The 20,764-nt window shown below is 39.4% G+C and overlaps 1 protein-coding gene across 1 annotated transcript in view; it reads right to left on the bottom strand.

Annotated features, from left to right (window-relative positions):
• Nucleotides 1-20,764, bottom strand: part of Pola1 (DNA polymerase alpha 1, catalytic subunit) — a 314,550-nt gene that overhangs the window by 162,900 nt on the left and 130,886 nt on the right. Inside the window, exons 31-32 of the mRNA XM_090325812.1 lie at nucleotides 12,644-12,775; nucleotides 8,396-8,570 (exon numbers count right to left, since the gene is read on the bottom strand). Coding sequence (XP_090181938.1) covers nucleotides 8,396-8,570; nucleotides 12,644-12,775 — 307 coding nt within the window. The remainder of the gene's footprint in view (nucleotides 1-8,395; nucleotides 8,571-12,643; nucleotides 12,776-20,764) is intronic.

The raw sequence follows: 20,764 nt of genomic DNA, 5'->3' as shown, positions 1-20,764 counted from the left end.
ACTTTAGCAAAACTAAACAGATTGAACCTAAGTGTAGTCAAGTCTAACAATGTACAGAAAATATAGAAGACGAAAGAACATGTTGAAAGAAATTACTCAGCCAGGAGCCTGTGGCTCACACCTGTAATCCTAGCTACTCAGGAAGCTAAGATCAGAAGACTAAGGTTTGAAGAAAACTTCCTCAGAAAACTCTATGGAACTCTTATCTCCAAAAATAATCAGCAAAAAGCTGGACCAGAGGTTTGGCTCCAGGGGTAGAGCACTAGCCAAGCAAGACAGCTGATCAAGAATGAGGCCCAGAGTTCAAAATCCATCAGTGTGTGTGCATGTGAGCACAGTTGTACACACAAGTTCCCCTTCAATGCTTAGACACAGAGTGCCAGCAAATGCCAAAATGAAGAACATTCTACAGGACAAGAAACTCACTTTCTTGACAGTTGAAAGGACCAAAAGAAAAACAGGGTGATAGTGGCTCACACCTGTAATCCTAAGCAGGAGGGTAAGATCTGAAGATGAGGGTTCAAAGCCAGCCCAAGCAAGAAAGTTTGAGGGATTTTTATCTCCAGTAACCACCATAAACTCGGAAGTGGCACTTTGGCTCAAAGTGATAGAGCACTAGCCTTGAACAGAAAAAGCTCAAAGACAGCATCCAGGTCCTAGGGGGAAAAATGGGGAAAAAAAGAAAGAAGGAATAAAGACAATAGGAATGAACAAAGACAGGGGAGATCATATGATTCCATATCATATAGGCCCTGACTAGCTTCATATTCAAATAAGGAACTTTTTTAATATTCATCATTTGACCAAGGAAACATACATATTTACTATAAAAGAAAGAAATTATGGGCAATTATTTTCTTCTCTTTTGGTACAATGTAATGGTAATACTGTAGTTATATTGAAAAGGGAAGCCATTGTCTTTTCTAAAGGTAAAAAAAAAAATGGGGCTAGGAGTTTGGCCTAGTGGTTGAGTGCTTGCCTAGCATGCATGAAGCCCTGGGTTCAATTCCTATGTACCACATACACATAAAAAAAAAAAGCCAGAAGTGAGGGGCCGGGAGTTTGGCCTAGTAGTTAAAGTGCTTGCCTAGCATGCATGAAGATCCAGGTTCGATTCCTCGGTACCACATATAGAAAAAGCCGGAAGTGGTGCTGAGGCTCAAGTGGTAGAGCTCTAGCCTCGAGAAAGTCCAAGGACAGTCAGTGCTCAGGCCCTGAGCTCAAGCCCAGGACTGGCAAAAAAATAAAAAGCCAGAAGTGGTGCTGTAGCTTAAGTGGTATAGTGCTAGCCTTGAGAAAGCCCAAGGATAGTGCCCAGGCGCTGAGTTCAAGCTCCAAGACTGGCAAAAAAATAATAGAATAAAATATAAATAAAATCACAGGATTCACTTCATAAGTATCCAGAGAAGTATCAACAAAGAATGATTGGCTATAATTGATATCTGGTGAAGGTAGATGATGACTACATGGAGGTGATTATACAATTCTTTCTATCATCATAAATATTTACCAAACCAATAAATTGTACAAACTACAGATAACTCAATCTGCCTTTTATACCAACAAATCTTTCTATGTTCTAGAGGCAAGATTTCTGGGTATTTCCAAGTAAGTAATGGACAGCCATTTTGGTTAAACATCTAAGATTTGAAATAGTAGATGATAAATCCCCAAAATCTTGACAAGAAACTTTTTTTCTTTTAGTTGGTCCTGGGGCTAGAACTCTAGGCCTAGGCACTGACCCTGTGCTCTTCAGCTCAAAGCCCAACCCCTGAGCCTGGGTGTTGTCCCTGAGCTCTTTAACTCAAGGCTACCATCCTACCCCTGGGGCCACAGCACCACTTCTGATTTACTGGTGGTTAACTAGAGATAAGAGTCTCATGGACTTTAGTGCCCCAGGCTGCCTTTGAACCACTATCCTCAGATCTCAGCCTCCTGGAGTAGCTAGGATTACGCATGAGCCAACATGCCCAGCTTACAAGAAATTCTTGATAAACAACTTTCCTGAACTCAGTTTTTTAAATTATCTTTAAATAGTTGCACAAAGGAATTACCAGTCAACAACAAAGATGTTTTTAATGACCTTAAAGACAGATCTGAATATGATATTTTTTTTGCCCGTCCTGGGCTTGTGCTCAGGGCATGAGCACTGTCCTTGGACTTTCTCAAGGCTAGAGCTCTACCACTTGAGCCACAGCACCACTTCCAGCTCTCTTCTCTGTATGTGGCATGGAGGAATCGAACCCGGATCTTCGTTCGTACTAGGCAAGCACTCTACCACTAAGGCAAACTACCAGCCCTGAATATGAATTTTAACTTCACAATGTGTAGGAGTTGAGTATCTGCTACCTGAAATGCTTAAGACCAGAATGTTTCTGATTTTACTCTTTTGAATTTCAGAATATCTTCAGGGATGTAAAAAATTGTCTTGTGGGTTAGGGATTTAGCTCAGTGGAACCACTCTTGACTGAGTTCAGTTCTCAGCTGGCGGCAGTGGGGAGGGGAATGCCTTGGGAACAGGCCTTAAGCCTAAGCATGAAATTCATGTTTCATACACTCTCTACACATGTGACCTAGAGTGCTAGACAAGCACTCTACCACTAGGACAAAATCCCAGCCTTATAGATCATTTTTTAAAAGTGAATATTTACTTTCCAATGTAACCCAGAATCACACTGGGTTAAGTGGGTTCTATCTTGTTTTAACTACTATTTTCAGAGATTAAATTTTAAGTTTCCCTATTCTACAAACCTTCCTAATTTCTCAGGACCAATGAGGAAAACTGCCTAGATCTCCAAATTCCTGAAAATGTATTACTGACTGGAAAGAAATACAATTATTGTGTACTTCATTACTGCTCTTTGGAGCACACCCCCACACACACGTGTGTGTATAGATACCCATGTGGGTACTGCTATATAGGAAACAAAGTGAAATCCAAGAATGAACTTTATACTATTCTTATCACTAGCCTAGTTTGCTAGGTACAGAAGATTACTTGGATGTTTGAACGCACTGTGACTATTTCATCCACAGACTATAGAGAGCTTTCATTAGAACAAGAGATGGGGGGGAACACTATGGTATGGAGAACAAAAGCCAAGAGCTCCAAGTTTTAGTGGCCATGTTTCCTATGGGGGTATTGTATAAGAAGAGTAATACTATATTTTTTTCCTATTCACAGATGGAAAAGAGTAAAATTTTTGCTTTATTTAAGCCCAATAGCAATAATCTTACATGGGTTTCAGAAAAATGATACACATTTTATAGTGGGATAATGAGGACCATTAGTTATTAGAAAGAACAAATTATTCTCTTTCAATTCACCAGACTTATTCATTCGCTCATTTAATAGACTATCCTCTCTCCTTTTCACTAAAGTGGCCTTCCCATACAGAACACCTGGCCATGCAACATGCCACCAGACAGACTTCAGGAGGTATCTTGATGAGGAGAAACTGAGAATTTCCAAAGGGAAGCCACAGGATAAAACCAACACTTGATGCTTGCCTTTCATTTCAAGGAAAGCAGTATAAAAGCAATAGAAAAAGAAAAGGGTAGCTGAAAAATATAGTTGCTTTCCACAAAGGAGTCTTAAAAATAAAAAATCACGAACTTAATAATTTTCCTAAATGAAATTATGCCATTATTCCCCGATTTCTTTGTACTAACTAAAAGGACAAAGTATCAAACTTCACTAAAGTTTCAACACTGTAATACATTTCATTAATCAAAGATAAAAACTACGTTAAAAGCAAGAGAATTATTTTATGTCTGTGATTAGGCAGTTGGAGGGCTTGTATTTTATGTATACATTTGTACACTTCAACTTATTTAACAGTGTCAGCTCACTAACTGCAGTTTTTTTACATATAAAGAAAACAGATTTAGAATTTTAAAAATAAATTACAGTAATTTTATGCGTACACCTTGCATCTCTTAGAAACCATGTATCCCTAACATTCCCCTTACATTTCTACCACTTCCTCATCTCCCTCCCCCTCTCTAAACCCATAAACTCCATTTCATTTGGAATAAAGAAATAAAGGGTACAGATTAAAACAAAACCAAACTAAAAACAAAAACCAGCTTTTGCAGTGGGCAGGGCCAAAGCCTGTGAGAGTGACTCATAGGGTACACTTCAGTAGTCCTGCCGCCCCCCCCCCAAAAGGAACAGGGAAGAGATGCCTCAAAGGTTTATGTTTGTTTATAGTATTATTGTGATTTTATTATCTTTCAGTAGTTGAACAAGGGGTTTCAATTCAACATGTCAATGCGTGAGTATAATTTATGAATGTATTGTGAATATTTCATCCACAGTATAGAGATTTTGAGTGAGAGAGAGAGAGAGAGAGAGAGAGAGACAGAGAGGGGGGGGGAGAGGGAGATTTTGAGAGAAATGATGGGGGGAACATCCTATAGCCTGAAGAACAAAAGCCAAGAAAAAGCTCCAAGGTTTGGTGACAATGCTCCCTGATCATTGTCTACCCTTTCATCATTCTTCACCATCTCTCACAACCTCGCCCATCCCCTCCATTTTCCTAGTTCCATTTTCACATACACACATGGAATATTATGACTGCATTCTTCCACCCTTCCTTTCTTCATTTGTCTGCTCCCACCCCCCTTGACTCTACCCTCAGCCTGGACACCTCCCATACATCTTTCTGATATTCATTTTGTTGGACTGCTAGCTACTTGTTCAAAGAGTGACACCTATAAGAATTTTCTTTCAGTTAATAATCTGTATACATATCACCCAGTTTATGTTTACATACATATTTATGAATTAGATCTAACTACCACATATAAGAGAAAACATGCATCCTTTGTCTTTCTGGGCCTGACTTACTTCATTTAACATCAGTTTTTCCAGGTCCGTCCATTTCTTTGCAAATTACGTAGAGGATGCATATACTGCAGGGGCTGCATAAAAACTGCTGCAAAATGACAAAAATGCAAAGAAGCCACTTGAAAGAGAAGAGTAGCAGCAGTCCCTCTGTAGCTGAAGACATAGATAGCCCTTCCACTGGGGCTGGAACAGAACTAAGTAGCACCAAGAATAACATCTATTTGACCACAGCTGGACCCAGAGAGTCTGTTGCTTATACAGTAAGAAAGCTGGGTATGTGAGAGGATCATGCGCAGGTCTGGAAAGTTCCCTCTGTTTACTGAGACCAGGTGGTAATGAGACATAACATGAAACCTATGAAGATGGGACCCATTGTCTATGACTGGCTTTGCAAGTAATTTGCTGAAACTATATTTGTTAGAACTGCATATATAATGAAGTGTCTTTAATTAAGTCAAAATATACCCACTATAGGGACTTGGCATATAGCTCAGTAGTAATATGAGCTTAGCATGTACAAAGCCCTGCATTCAGTCACCAGCACACACAGAAAAAATGCCAAAACAAAACAAATAACCCCCCCCAAAAAACAAACCGTGTTTCTGTTCTATTTATAAACAAAAATCATCTTAAGCCAGTCGCGTTGGTTCACACCTGTAATCCTAGCAACTCAGGAGGCTGAGATCTGAGTATCATGGTTCAAAGTCATCTGGGCACTAAAGAATGAGAATCTTATCTCCAATTAACCACTAGAAAACCAGGAGTAGGGCTGAGGCTCAAGGGGTAGGACAGTAACCTTGAGCTGAAGAGCTCAGGAACAACACCCAGGCCCAGGGGTAGGGTGATAGCCTTTAGCTAAAGAGCTCAGGAACAATACCCCGGCCCAGAGTTCAAGTCCCATAGCCCCCCCCCAAAAAAAATTATCTTAACTATGACCTCTGGAATCATCACAACAAGTCTTGAGATACCTAAATAGGCCTTTGACCTGTCCACCTAGGCATGCTCCATCACCCTTTATTGTCCAGCTTCTCTGTTGGGTCAAATGCTCACCCCTTCTTTCTCATAAAGGTGAGACAGAATTTTTCCATATACTCTTCTCAGTGTCTGGCTGATGGAAGAGTCAAAACCAAAACCAAATAGTTTGCCTTCAGACCAATTTCTTGACTATACAAACAGGAAAACTAGAAGATCTACTCTAAACAAACAACTTGTTCTTCACAGGTTTTCAGTGAGAAATGAGGGATTACTTTGAGAAAGTGCAGAAAGAAGCCCAGAAGGCAAAGCTTTTCATGCTTGTACATATATATCACCCCATTCTTGATTGAGAGTATCTTTCACAGCCTCTCAAAGTTACATTATTTGTTGCAAAGAAGAGGAGGCAATAAAGTGTAGCACCATGGTATATCCTTTAGAATTTCAGGGAACTTGGTGAAAATCCAGTCATAGCCAAACACTACCTAATTGACAAGACCATAGTTAGTTACCTTCCTAAGTGTTGGCCTCCTTTTGTGCCAAACAGAGCAAACACAACATACACTGGAAGGTTGCAGCAATTGCTGAATGAGATAAGATATGCAAAGCGCTTATCACAGTATCTTGTAGAGTAAGCACTCAATGGAGGCAAACTTTTAAAAAAAGAGGCTTAAAAATATAGTGCATTTATAGTTCCCCTCCTCCCAACTGAGGATTTATAAGCATCATTAAATACAACTCAACTTGGAGAATACATTAGATGATTATTTTGGTAGCAGAATTTTATCTTCCTAATTATGTTTTGCTTAGGCAAATGTCAAAAATGAGTTTCCACTTCCAGAGCCGACATTGATGGGATAGTGGAGATGATGGCAGCAGGGATGAGCTCAGAAATGCAGTCAACCGGGGAAGGGTGCAAAACAGGTGACTTGGTAATCCTCTGTGGGGAAATCCAATCTCATCCTACTCTCATTCTACATGAGCATACTGGAGGAATAAAGATATTTATACTGAAACTGAAAAGGTAGGTGGCAGATGGCCACACTCATTGAGCACGCCCTCACCCATCTTATTTCGCACTCCCAACAATTCTGCTATCACTCAAGAATGATAGCATAGGGGCCGGGAGTTTGGCCTAGTGGTTAAAGTGCTTGCCTAGCATGCATGAAGACCTGGGTTCGATTCCTCGGTACCACATACATAGAAAAAAGCCGGAAGTGGTGCTGAGGCTCAAGTGGTAGAGCTCTATCCTTGAGAAAGTCCAAGGACAGTGCTCAGGCGCTGAGCTCAAGCCCAGGACTGGCAAAAAAAAAAAAAAAAAAAAAAAGAATGATAGCATAGATCAAGGTTCAGGTTTACAAATACCAACACTAGCAGCAAAACCCCACTGCCACGATGCCAAAGACCATGGCATAAGGCAAATTTTTTAGTGAAAGGATCAAGGAGAATTTTCCATAAAGCTGCGATAAAATGATCAATGCATTAGTTAGAAAACATGAAGTACACTGAATAAGAAATAAAGCTAGACAAATAGTTTGATGTTAAAAAGTCTATATCTGTCACTGTCTATGCCATGTCAGTGGAATCTTGACTTGATTTACAGAAAAGTGCGGAGCCACATAGGATTTTTTAGGCAATACTATAAAAATATTCACTTGTGCTTATAAGAAAAAAGAGAAGAGAGACTTTAAAAGCAATGAATGACTTGGTGAAAACGATTTCTACAATTAAAACAACTTTTTAAAAAGCCATGTAACTCTTTATATGCCAGGTGTCTAGAAATGTAGGCAGGGCTGCTTATGAAATATATTTCTAAGCAAAGATGATGATAATGACATAGCAAAGGAGTAACACCGCAAAAAGTCAAACAAACACTGAGATGTCACAGTCAATTGGTACCTCCTGGGATGATGATAAATTAGGAATTAGTTTTTAGAGAATAACAGAAAGCCCTATTTCAGAATTTAAATTTAAGCAAGAATAAGGTAAAAATTTAAAATATTACATTAAAAAGCTCTTTTGTCTGCCAGGAAGTTAGCCTACTGGTAGAGTGCTTGCATGAAGACCCGGGTTCAATTCTTCGTTACTCATATATTAAAAAAGCCAGAAATGGTGCTATAGCTCAAGTGGTAGCGCTCTAGCCTTGAGAAAGCCCAAGGACAGTGCCCAGGCCCTGAGTTCAAGGCCCAGGACTGGCAAAAAAAAGCTCTTTTTTCACTTTATAAAATACATAGACAAGATGAATCAATAAGCAAAACATCATCCATATCCTTATTTATAGAAGTTCACTACCTAGACAATGTAAGCTTGGTGACTATAATGGTACCTAAAATCTTAATGTCTCCCTTTTTTTGCCTGCTATGTCTCCCCACTCCCCAAATTTACTTAACAATACCAACTGTGCAAAAGACATGTGTTTACAGAGGTAGCAAGCACATGGAACTCATAGTCTATGAGCGAAAACGGGAGCCAAATAACTACAAAAAATCAATACCTAAGTACTCCACATATAAATAAGAACTCTATTAGCAGAAGGACTAATAGTGTTATTTTGTGATGACACAAACTTACCTAACCATGATGCGATCAGTATAGCATCAATTCCATCAATTGGGTCGCAGATCCTCGAAACAACTGGGTGGATTTGCTGAGCTAGGTAATACTGGGTATCAATGGTTAAATTGTCTTGTTTCTGTAGCTGCTCAGGTGCATAGGCCCTCTGGCTTGCAGAGAGGTTTGACCCATCCTAAAAGAAAACATAGTACAGATAAACTTAATAGTCACTTGTGATCAACCAGAGAGGTAACAGTTTAGATTTTCTGTGTTCAATTCCAAACACCAACAAATCTTGACCTACTGATGAACACTTCACATATATCTTAAAAGTAGAAAGATCAAAGCCTTCTTCATTTCAGCCTTCTACACTGTCTGAGAATGTAAATCCAGCATGTGTTATGTTCTATTTTTTGTCAGAACATGAAACCAGCAAGATAGCAATGACTAGATTAAAAAAATTTCCACCTGCCATGACAAAAACACATTGAAAAGAATGGGTAATGATTTAGCTAGGAAAAAAGTTATGAAAGGAATGGTAATAAAGGAATATATGGCTGGGCTCCAGTGGCTCCTGATTGTAATACTAGCTATTCAAAAGACAGATTTAAGTATCCTGGTTCAAAGCCAACCCAGGCAGGAGATGCTGTGAGACTCTGTGAGCCACCAAAAAAGGCAGAAGTGATACTGTGGCTCAAGTGGTAGAGCACTAGTCTGGAGCAAAAAGAGCTCACGGGGCCAGGAGTTTGGCCTAGTGGTAGAGTGCTTGCCTAGCATGCACGAAGACCGGGGTTCGATTCCTCAGTACCACATACAAAGAAAAAAGCCAGAAGTGGTGCTAGGGCTCAAGTTGAAGAACTCGAGCTTTGAGAAAGTGCAAGGACAGTGCTCAATCCCTGAGCTCAAGCCCAGGACTGGCCAAAAATAAAATTTAAAAAAAAAAAAAAGAGCTCAGGGATAATGTCCAGACCCTAAGCTTAAACCCGAGCACGTGTGTGTGTGTGTGTGTGTGCATGCACACACACACATGAATGCATGCACAAACATATGTATAGTTTATTATTCTGTTAATGTGATTCTTTTGACCAGAATTTCAGCCATAGTAGTAGTAATAGCACCCCCATTACTATTTTTATTCACTGAAGCACAAATTAACAAAATGAAAAACCCACAGAGAAGAAAACTATGGGTAAGATGTAAGAATTAGAACAAAAGCAGGATCCTAATGAGTATGCCTGTCCACTGGAATGAAGAGGTAGCTGTCCTCATGGAAAGAAAGGTAGGTAGAGATGCTTTTTAAAGGCTCTTTTACTATTTAAAATTAGTTATGAAATTATATATAATTGGCTTTCTAGCCCTTCAGTGATGTCATCATCTATAAGTCAAAAGTCATTACTCTACTGGACCAACATCCAACGACTCACCCCATTCATGCTGTCATTTGAAACAACAAAATTTAATATTCAGACTAGCAAATTATACTATTCACAGTGCTCAGCTGCTCTGCAGAACTGATTGTAATGCGAATCCTATTCTTTTACTTCTGCTACAATCAGTCGATTCTCAGCTTAGCATCCAGCCCAAAGCAGAGGCAACTTTATGCAACACTGTCTTTACCACAGACCAAAGCAACCAAAGCCTGTTTTTCAACCAAGTTCTACACATTGTAAAATAAAATGAGATAGCTAAAAAAGGAGCAAAATTCACATTAAAATCTTTTCTTTGTATTATTAGATCACAACATAGTAAAAAGATTAATTAAAAAAACAGGGTCAAGCTTAATGTTTTTAAAAGCTTGAACCTTTACATGAGAATAGGGCTACAGTTGATGGCAAAGTTTTTAAAAAAATCCCTGGGTATAGTAATCATATGCCATGCTATATTCAGATTGTTTCTGTTTGTTTTTTCAGTCCTGGGGCTGGGCACTGTCCTTGGGCTTTCTCAAGACTAGTGCTCTATCACTTGAGCCACAGGACCACTACTGGCTTTTTCTGTGTATGTGGTATGGAAGAATTGAACCCAGGGTTTCACATATGGTAGGGACATACTCTACCACTAGGCCACACTCCTGGTCCAATCCTTTTTAAATAAAATAAAATTTAAAAAGATCTTCTTTTAGAGCTTGGCATTTGGCAGAAGGCAGGGGGAAGGAGAATGAGGGGAAAGGGATGGGTCAGTGTGGAGTGCTTGCCTAGCATTCCCAGTATAGCAAAAATACAAAATAAATTATAGATGCTTGAGTTTCCACTGCATCAAAGGTACCATATAAGAGTTACAAAAGCCAAGTTACAAAATAATGAGCCGGCACCAGTGGCTCATGCCTATAAACCTAGTTACTCAAGAGGCTGAGATCAGATGATCACGGTTCAAAGCCACCCAGGGCACCAAAGTCCCTGAGACTCTTATCTTCAACTAACCACCAGAAAACTAGAATGGTGCTGTGGCTCAAGTGGTAGCACTAGCCTTGAGCTGAATAGCTTAGGAACAGTGCCCAGAACCAGAGTTTAAAAAAAAAATTGCAAAAATTCTGAGCTTAAGAGACAGGCAGGGATTACAGCTCATGCCTGTAATCCTGGTTACATAGGAGGGTGAGATATGAGGATTGTGGTTCAAAGCCAACACAGGCACTAAAAGACACTAGTTGGTCACTAGAAAATGGGAAGTGGGGCTGGGGCTCAAGGGGTAGTAGGTAGCCTTGACCTGAAGAGCTCAGGGACAGATCCTAAGCTCAGAGGTAAGGTGGTAGTCTTGAGCTGCAGAGGGACAATGCAACGCCCAGGACCAGAGTTCAAGTCCCATGCCCAACAAAAAAAAGTACTAAAATACATGAAAAATAGATTTACTGATACATTAGTATGATCATTTCGATTATATAAAGACAAGAAGTAATCATAAGACCTAATATATTAAAGACATTAAAGAACAGAAGTTTAACTTTTAAATACATGCATCACCTTATTCTTAAGTTACCAAATGCCTCCATTGCAGGTTTAGCAAAGTGGTTTGATTTCAACATTAGATATTTCGTTTAATCTATTTTTTCAAAGTTATATGCTACTGTCTGATTCTGTCATTAATAATCTTGAGAGTTTTCCCATGTATGTGAAGGCTTAACTGAAAGAAACTAGCCTATTTACCAAAAATCTTTATTTGCATAATATGAAAATTGTTTTTGTGAGATGGGACTTGTCAAAAGCAATATGCAAAGCACATTAAGGGCTGGAGCAAACCAGACATTTATGGAAATATTTTCCTGCAGGAATTGGCTTTCTGTAATAGTTCTTAATCAAGGGTAACCCTAGGAGGGAGACAGAGTCAAGTGCTGATTCCTGTCCATGTACTTAAATCATTTGTTGCACGTATCATCTACAATAACAGACATCAACCAACTACTTTTAAATTTCTTCAAGACTGGTGCTTTAAAAATATATCAATTGTAGTTCATGGTATAATGTATTTCAGTTTATGTAAGATCCTTTACTATAACATAATGAAATGAAAATTAGGATTCTTATTCAGATGAATTATGCTTGGAGTAAGTTAACCATACCAGAATAATGCTCAAGAATTTGGACAAAGACTTATGACCACTCCCCTTTACCACAAAGCTCCACCAGAAATTAAAGAGTTTTGTGCCAATGGTCATCAAATACTTCCAAAAGAGGGGGAAAAACTGCCCTTCTTTCCTCTCCCTCTCCCTACTCCTGTTGGTGGCATGTTACTTTCAACAGAAAACAGCTTATAATTTAAAATTGCACCAGAAGGCTTAGAGGTATCTCACAGAAGAGGGAAAAGGCAAGCAGATAGATTATCTCTTTATAACTATACATTCTTTTCAAGCATTATTTTGACAGATTCATATTAGAAAATGTCAGATGTATAATTAAAGGACTACTGCTGGACATACAGCAAAGCTTACAAACATTTATCCCCCACCCCATTAAATTGGGGATGGAATTCAGAGCCTCACATGTTAACAAGTGCTCTATCTCTGAGCTACATCCCCAGCCCACAAAATATTCTCATTAAAGTTCAAAGCTAATTTAGGATTGAAATAGTAGCTAGTCTTAAATACCCGTCTCACTGGAATTATTTTAGTATACCAAAATACTAGTCTTCAATGTTTTATGCAAGTTTTGATGAAACATGCCATAACTCTGACTAACATTTTTTAAGTGCTGCTAATAGTAGCCAGACTAAACTATTTAAGACATTATAGTAATGTGGATTTTACTCAGGGCTTGTGAAAAAGGTCTTATAAATTACCTGACAGATGACATATGACACTGTATCTCCAGCTTTCACCTTCCTGCCTCCTTGAGAATTGATCCAGAGGGCAACGTGCACATGAGGGAGGCTTTTCTTGTCAGGGTAATCCTGGGGATCCTTTGTCAATGCCTAAGAGAGAAAAGATCAAACAAAATAGCTCCAAACTTTAAAACTATTCTCAAACAAATATACATATGCTGAATACATTTTTCAAGCACCACACTAGCCAGAAAAACATGAAAGTGACAGAGACTACAGGGATTAGCAGTGTGGCCTAGTATAAGAGTATTGCTTAGCATGCACAAAGCCCAGAGTTCAATTCCTCAATACCATATACACACAAAAAGCCAGAAATGGTGCTGTGGCTTAAGGACAGTGCCCAGGCCCTAAGTTCAAGCCCTAGAACTGGCATGCATGCATACATACGTAATTGGTCCTAAAATTTAGTAAATGGTATAACCAGATAAAAGCTTAATAACAAAGAAATATGTTCAAGGACCATCCTATGAATTTTTTTTGGGGTCAATCATGGGGCTTGAACTTGGCCTGGGCGCTGTCTCTGAGCTCTTCAACACAAGGCTACTACCCTACCCCTTGAACCACAGCCTCACTTCCTGTTTTCTAGTGATTAATTGGAGATAAGAGTCTCACACATGCTTTCAGTGCCCAGGCTGGCTTTGAACCTCGATCCTCAGAACTCAGCCTCCTGAGTAGCTAGGATTACAGGCGTGAGCCACCAAGATCAGCCCTTGCATATTTTTTAAAAATCAAGATTTTAAAACCAGTCTATGGAGCCTTCAGGTATTTCTGTCCAACAAACATTTTTCCTTACCCCTTTTTCCCTGCCTGAAATATTCTTGTTTCTGTCACTTTATCTTTGAACCTATTTAAGGGTAGTCAACAGGCAAGAAGAAGGATGGAGACCAAAATGCTGCTTATTGAGCCAACGAGTTCTAAAGTGTGGTCTGAAGATCACTGGGAGTTCATAATACCCTTTCAGGCAATCTTGAATTCACAATTTTTTTCAAAAACCCTATTATTTATACTGATAATGGAGAAGCAATGGTGGGTAAAATGGCTGGTGCCTAAGAAACAGGAAATAGGCAGGACAGCAGTAAACTGTACTAATAGTCAGTTTCCAAACTTGTTCAGAATAGCCTTTAAAGATATCAGTTCTTGAGTATGAGTCTACTGTTATATGTGATAAAACAGAAAGTCCACACAAAACACATCGGAAGAGTCAAAGATGGTCCAAAAAAAGCATATGCACAATTCTTTGCATTACAAGCCATAAACTAGCCATTGTCCCAACAAACCACCATTTTAATTGAAAAACAAAATGGTGGGCAAAGTAAGAGTTTTTCTAACATGAGTATCTACCTGGAAGTTTCTTTCCTCTTCCCTACCCCTCACCCCCCCTCAAAAAAAGAAAAAAAAAGGAAACTGATCCTGTAAAGATAATGTTTAGTTTAACTAGTACTGATAACACTTACAAAAGTAAATTAAAGCTGAGCACTGGTAGTTCATAACTATAATCCCAGCTACTAAGGAGGCTGAAATCTGAGGATCATGGTTCAAAGATAGCCCTAGAATGAAAAGTCCATGAGACTCTCCAATAATTTGTCACACACACACACACACACACACACACACAATCCCATGAGTGAAGGTATCCTGAGAGCAAGAAATTTTGACAACTGCTTTGGCCAAATTAAGCAAGTCTTCAAATTTAGCTGCATACACTCAAGTTATGTATGCTAAATTGATCAGAATAGGAGAGGGCCGCCTAGGAAACACTCCAAGTATTTGAGTCTACTACAACCTGGATCGTTAGGTCTTGTTCACTTCAGTGGGTAATGCTGTGTAAAGCCTTGATTGATACAAACCTACTTGAGATAAACTGTTACCTTCTTCACTTAATAGTTTTTTTCAGTACATTGTTAAGAAATGCTGGATTCGATCTGACAAACTTCCTGATTTATTAGATTCAGGCTATTCAAAGATTCTATGAGCTAGATTAGAAGGGCTCATTTTTTAAAAAATGCTTGCTGGTAGTTTAGGCTCAAGTTAACCAGACCTATAAAAAAAAAACCCATTTGTGAAATATGTTGTGTTACTTTACAAAACACATTTAAGCTAAGATTGCAGTAGTTCATTAAAATCACAGTATTTTTCAGTTGCTTTTGGCAACAAAGGCTAACATCCTTAAAGGTAAAAGGAAGGAAGGAAGGAAGGAAGGAAGGAAGGAAGGAAGGAAGGAAGGAAGGAAGGAGGGAGGGAGGGAGGGAGGGAGGGAGGGAGGGAGGGAGGGAGGGAGGGAGGGAAGGAAGGAAGGAAGGAAGGAAGGAAGGAAGGAAGGAAGGAAGGAAGGAAGGAAGGAAAAAGAAAAAGAAAGAAAGAAAAGAAGGTATCCATGTAACTCTTGCTATTTACATTGGCCTCCTCCGTAATCTAACATGCCATATTCAAGCCCTACTAACATGACTTGAAACAAACAAAAAACCCCAACCTACCATGACACCACCTACAACTTAAAAGTCTCTTCCATTTCACATTTTTTTTCTGAAGTCACTAAAATGTAAAAGTTAGGCTTCTTGGAAGTGGGGCTATGGCTGAAGTGGTAGAGCACTAGCCTTGAGCTGAAGAGCTCAGGAAAAGTGCCCAGGCCCAGAATTCAAGCCTCATGATGAACTAAATAAATAAATAAGCAAATAAAGAGTTAATTTGCTCATAACATTAATTAATGTGAGTACTCAGATGAATGTAAAGGATGTCAGAATAACATCACTTTCTTTTTTTTTTGCCAGTCCTGGGCTTGAGCTCAGGGCCTGAGCACTGTCCTTGGACTTTCTCAAGGCTAGAACTCTACCACAGGAGCCTACTTACCACTCCCGGCTTTTTTCTATGTATGTGGTACCAAGGAATCAAACCCGGGTCTTTGTGCATGCTAGGCAAGCACTCTACCACTAGGCCAAACTCCCAGCTCCAATTTGTATGCATTCTTAGGTAATTAATAAAATTTTTCTAGTTCTGTATAAGTTTAAAATTTTCGACCATAAAAACCTAGGTCAAGGGCCAAGAATTTGGCCTAGTGGAAGTGCTTGCCTAACATGCACAAAGACTCAAGTTAGAGTACTCGGTACAACGTATATAGAAAAAGCCCGTAGTGGTGCTGTGGTTCACGAGGTAGCACTGTAGCCCTGAGCAAGCCCAAGGAGAGTGCACAGGCCCTGAGCTCAAGCCTGGGACTGACAAGAAAAAAAAAAAAAAAGAACAAAACAACAACCAAAAAAACACCACCTAGGTCTAAAGCTGTGCATGGTGGCTGATGCTTGTAATCCTAGCTACTCAGGAGGCTGAGATCTGAGGATCATGATTCAGAGCCAGCGCTAAAGTCCATGAGACTCTTATCTCCAATTAACCACCAGAAAACCAGAAGTGGCGCAGTGGCTCAAGGTGTAACCTTGAGCTGAACTGGTCAAAGTCAACAACCAGACCCAAAGTTCAAGCCCCACAACTGACAAAAAAGAAAAATAAAACAGGCCGGGAGTTTGGCCTAGTGGTTAAAGTGCTTGCCTAGTATGCATGAAGACCCGGGTTCGATTCCTTGGTACCACATACATAGAAAAAAGCCGGAAGTGGTGCTGAGGCTCAAGTGGTAGAGCTCTAGCCTTGAGAAAGTCCAAGGACAGTGCTCAGGCACTGAGCTCAAGCCCAGGACTGGCAAAAAAAAAAAGAAAAATAAAACAAAAACCCTAGGTCAAGTGATGTAGACTAATGATCAGGGCATGCATATTCTCTATGTTTCTTCTTATATATTAATGAGCTGGGAAAATGGTAATATAAGTTCAATACCCTAGAAGATGTGTTCTGGGTGTTAGACTTTGTCATTGATGTAGTCATACTTAAACTGAGACATCAAATTTCATCCCTAGCGAGTTGGGAGTTTGGCCTAATGGTAGAGTGCTTGCTCACCATGCACGAAGACCCCAGTTTGATTTCTTGGTACCACATACATAGAAAAAAAAAGCCAAAAGTGGTGCTCAGGCTCAAGTGGTCAAGCTCTAACCTTGAGAAAGCCCAAGGACAGTGCTCACCCTCTGAGTTCAAGCCCAGGACTGGCAAAAAACATTCATTCCTAGAATCTCTTGTGATAGCCATATTTCAAGGAAGGGAGATATAATCAGTGATACACATGCAGACCAGATGTAAAACCTGATTAAAAAAAGACAGGAGATATAATTCTTACTTACAAAGATTTCTGAGAAATAAAAACTCAAGGTAAACCACTCTGTAGATGACACACAAGTGGATTTATGCCAATATAAATATACTATGAACCAATGCCAAAGCATATGTTCTTTGAATGTACAAATGTCTTCCTTTTTGACATTAATAAAAAGTTTGATGGTCAAAGTATTAGAAACAAAACATTTGCCTAAGAATAGACATAAAAATCTAAGCATATACAAAAGAAACTTTCTCTCTAAAAAATTTAAAAAAGCAAATTAACTTCAAGTTTAAAATAGCTTCATACTCATTGTAGTAACTTAGTTTTATTTAAAAATCATTACCACTACAAGGGAAGTACAATGAAAATGACACACATTGTCATTAACAATGTTAACACCACCTTATACAAAGCAATTTTGCAAGACTCATTTTCTTATGCAGATACATATTCATATTTTTTATTAAAATGTTTTATTACAAGGTCCCTAAAATAAGGAAGTTATTCATATCAGTAATGTATGGTAGTATATATTTATAATTTCAGCTACTTGATAAGTAAGAGATAAGATCATATCTAAATTACTCTGAAAAGGAAGATCAGAAGATCATGATTCAAGCTAGTCCATGAAAAAAATTAACAAGACTCTATCACAAAAATCAACCTGTTGGGGCCGGGAGTTTGGCCTAGTGGTAGAGTGCTTGCCTAGCATGCACGAATACCCAGGTTCAATTCCTCGGTACCACATACATAGAAAAAAGTCGGAAGTGGTGCTGAGGCTCAAGTGGTAGAGCTCTAGCCTTGAGAAAGTTCAAGGACAGTGCTCAGGCCCTGAGCTCAAACCCAGGACTGGCAAAAAAAAAAAAAATCAAACTGTTGAAATTATTTTAAGAAGGGGAGTGAAATTACCTGATTTATAAAATGGTAATCCGGGGCCAGGAGTTTGGCCTAGCTGTAGAAGTACTTGCCTAGTATCCATGAAGACCTGGGTTTAATTCCCTGACACCACATACATAGAAAAAAAAAAAAGCTGGAAATGATGCTGTGGCTCAAGTGGTAGAGCTCGAGCCTTGAGAAAGCCCAAGGACAGTGCTCAGGCATGAGTTCAAGCCAGGACTGGCATGAAGAAAGAAAAGAAAAGAAAAGAAAAGAAAAGAAAAGAAAAGAAAAGAAAAGAAAAGAAAAGAAAAGAACAGGGGAGGGGAGGGGAGGGGAGGGGAGGGGAGGGGAGGGGAGGGGAGGGGAGGGGAGGGGAGGGGAGGGGAGGGGAGGGGAGGGGAGGGGAGGGGAGGGGAGGGGAGGGGAGGGGAGGGGAGGGGAGGGGAGGGGAGGGGAGGGGAGGGGAGGGGAGGGGAGAGGAGGAGGAGAGGAGAGGAGAGGAGAGGAGAGGAGAGGAGAGGAGAGGAGAGGAGAGGAGAGGAGAGGAGAGGAGAGGAGAGGAGAGGAGAGGAGAGGAGAGGAGAGGAGAGGAGAGGAGAGGAGAGGAGAGGAGAGGAGAGGAGAGGAGAGGAGAGGAGAGGAGAGGAGAGGAGAGGAGAGGAGAGGAGAGGAGAGGAGAGGAGAGGAGAGGAGAGGAGAGGAGAGGAGAGGAGAGGAGAGGAGAGGAGAGGAGAGGAGAGGAGAGGAGAGGAGAGGAGAGGAGAGGAGAGAGAAAGAGAGAGGGGGGAAGGAAGGAAGGAAGGAAGGAAGGAAGGAAGGAAGGAAGGAAGGAAGGAAGGAAGGAAGGAAGGAAGGAAGGAAGGGAGGGAGGGAGGGAGGGAGGGAGGGAGGGAGGGAGGGAGGGAGGGAGGGAGGGAGGGAGGGAGGGAGGGAGGGAGGGAGGGAGATAATCCCTCTGTATATCACCTTTATAATACAACTTTTAAATGTAATAAAATAAATAAATAATCTGAAAGAAAAAGGATGGGCAGGAGCGTGGCCTAGTGGTAGAGTGATTGCCTGGTATGCATGGAGCCTTGGATTCGATTCCTCAGTACCACATACACAGAAAAGGCTGGAAGCTATGCTGTGCATCAAGTGGTATAGTGCTAGCCCAAGGAGAGTGCCCAGGCCCTGAGCTCAAACCCCAGAACTAGGGGGGGAAAAAAAAGAGGAGGAGGAGTGAGGATGAGTGGGATACATTATATACAGGTGTAAAAAACTGACAATCTTTTCTCTATACAATAAAACTTTCTTTTATGTTAATAAAATTCAAATTCAATAATAAATATACCAATTGGAAAAAAAATAAAGCTGGGTATGGTAGTGTATGCCTGTAATCTTAGCTACTCTAGAGATGAAGTTAGGGGAATTAAGGTCTGAGAGTGGTCTTAGGCAAGAGTAAGACCATATCTGAAAAATATACTACAAAAAGCAAAATATATTGATGGAACAAAGCTCAAATGCTAAAGCACTTGCCACTCAATTGTGTGGTCTTGAATTAAAACCCAAGTGCTGCCCAAATAACTGTAATTGATCCCAAAACAAAACAATGTAAACAAAGATTTCAATTTATAATAGAAAAATAAATTAATAATAAAAATGAAAATAAATATATCTTAGAAGACTACATACTTAATATACTAATTCACATTATGATTTTTTGGGTGCTGGTAATCAAACCAAAGGCCTACTGTATTTACTTTATGATTTCTAAGATAATATAAAAATTCTGAAAAATGTTTATGTTAAGTGAAATTAGGTTTTTTAAATAATATATAATGCAATTGCTATAATATGAAAATATGCTTTCAAAAATATGAAAATGTGTAAAAATGACATGCATTACTTTAGCATACGGTTATTATGAATGAGTTTTCATTTTAAAACTTCCATTTAATGTCATCATTAGATTCTTCTTCATTAAAATTTTTTAGGAGCTTTGACAAAGAAATCTATCATAAAATGGGTAAAGTGGTTTCTGCAAATTAGCTTCTGAATATGCAAGGTACATGTTTTAAGTAGAAAAAAAAACTATTAACCTAATGTCTTGCTTATTACATACCACTTCGGAAATCAAGATTTTGTTTTTGAAATTAGGTAAGAAAAAGTTTCGTACTTTTCATAAAACTATCCGTAACATGTAAGATATATAATTTTTCCTTTTTACATAAAAAGCAAAAGTGATGCACAGAGAAATGGATGGACCTAGAACAAACCATATTAAGTGAGGAAAGCCAAGCTCAGAGAAATAAACAGCACATATTTTATCTCATATGCAGAAATTAGATCTAAAATACACTGGGTCATGATAAATTGCACAGTACAAGGACACTAGGCATTCACACAGTGAGACTGAAGAATGATACTCTTAAGAGAGGAATACAAAGGTTCAATTTCTATGTGCCTCTGATCATATAGAATAATACTTTTCAAAACAAACTTTATTTTTGTATGTTTGTACAATTATTTGTCTTGGGGGGACAAGGAACTGCACAGAAATGGAGGGACCATGGGTGAACGAATGAAGCACTGGTTTTTACTAGGCACTATATTGAAAATGAACTACACAACTGTGTGCGGGGGACAGGATTGAAAAACAAGGAGAGCAAGGGAAGATGCTACATTGTCCAAAATGAAATCTACTCATTACCTGACATATAACTGCAATCCTTCTGTATATCGGGTTTATAATAACAATAAAAAAATTAAAAGAAGTGAAAGTGGGTGAGCACTGGTAGCTCATGTCTGTAACCCTAGCTGCTCAGGAGGTTGAAATAGGAGAATCACAGCCCAAACTCAGGCTGAACAGGAAAGTCCCAAGACTCTTATCTTCAATTAACCACCAGAAAACCAGAAGTGGCACTGTGGCTCAAAGTGGTAAGCAGTAGCCTTGAGCTGAAGAGCTCAGGGAAATCACCTAGGCCCAGAGTTCAAGCCCCATGACCAACAAAAATAAAATAAAATAA

Source organism: Megascapheus bottae, chromosome X (assembly GCF_031878675.1).
Source record: "Megascapheus bottae isolate mThoBot1 chromosome X, mThoBot2.hap1, whole genome shotgun sequence".
Lineage (NCBI taxonomy): Eukaryota > Metazoa > Chordata > Mammalia > Rodentia > Geomyidae > Megascapheus > Megascapheus bottae.
The sequence above is the reverse complement of the archived record's forward strand: the minus strand, read 5'-3'. Positions and strand labels throughout refer to the sequence as shown.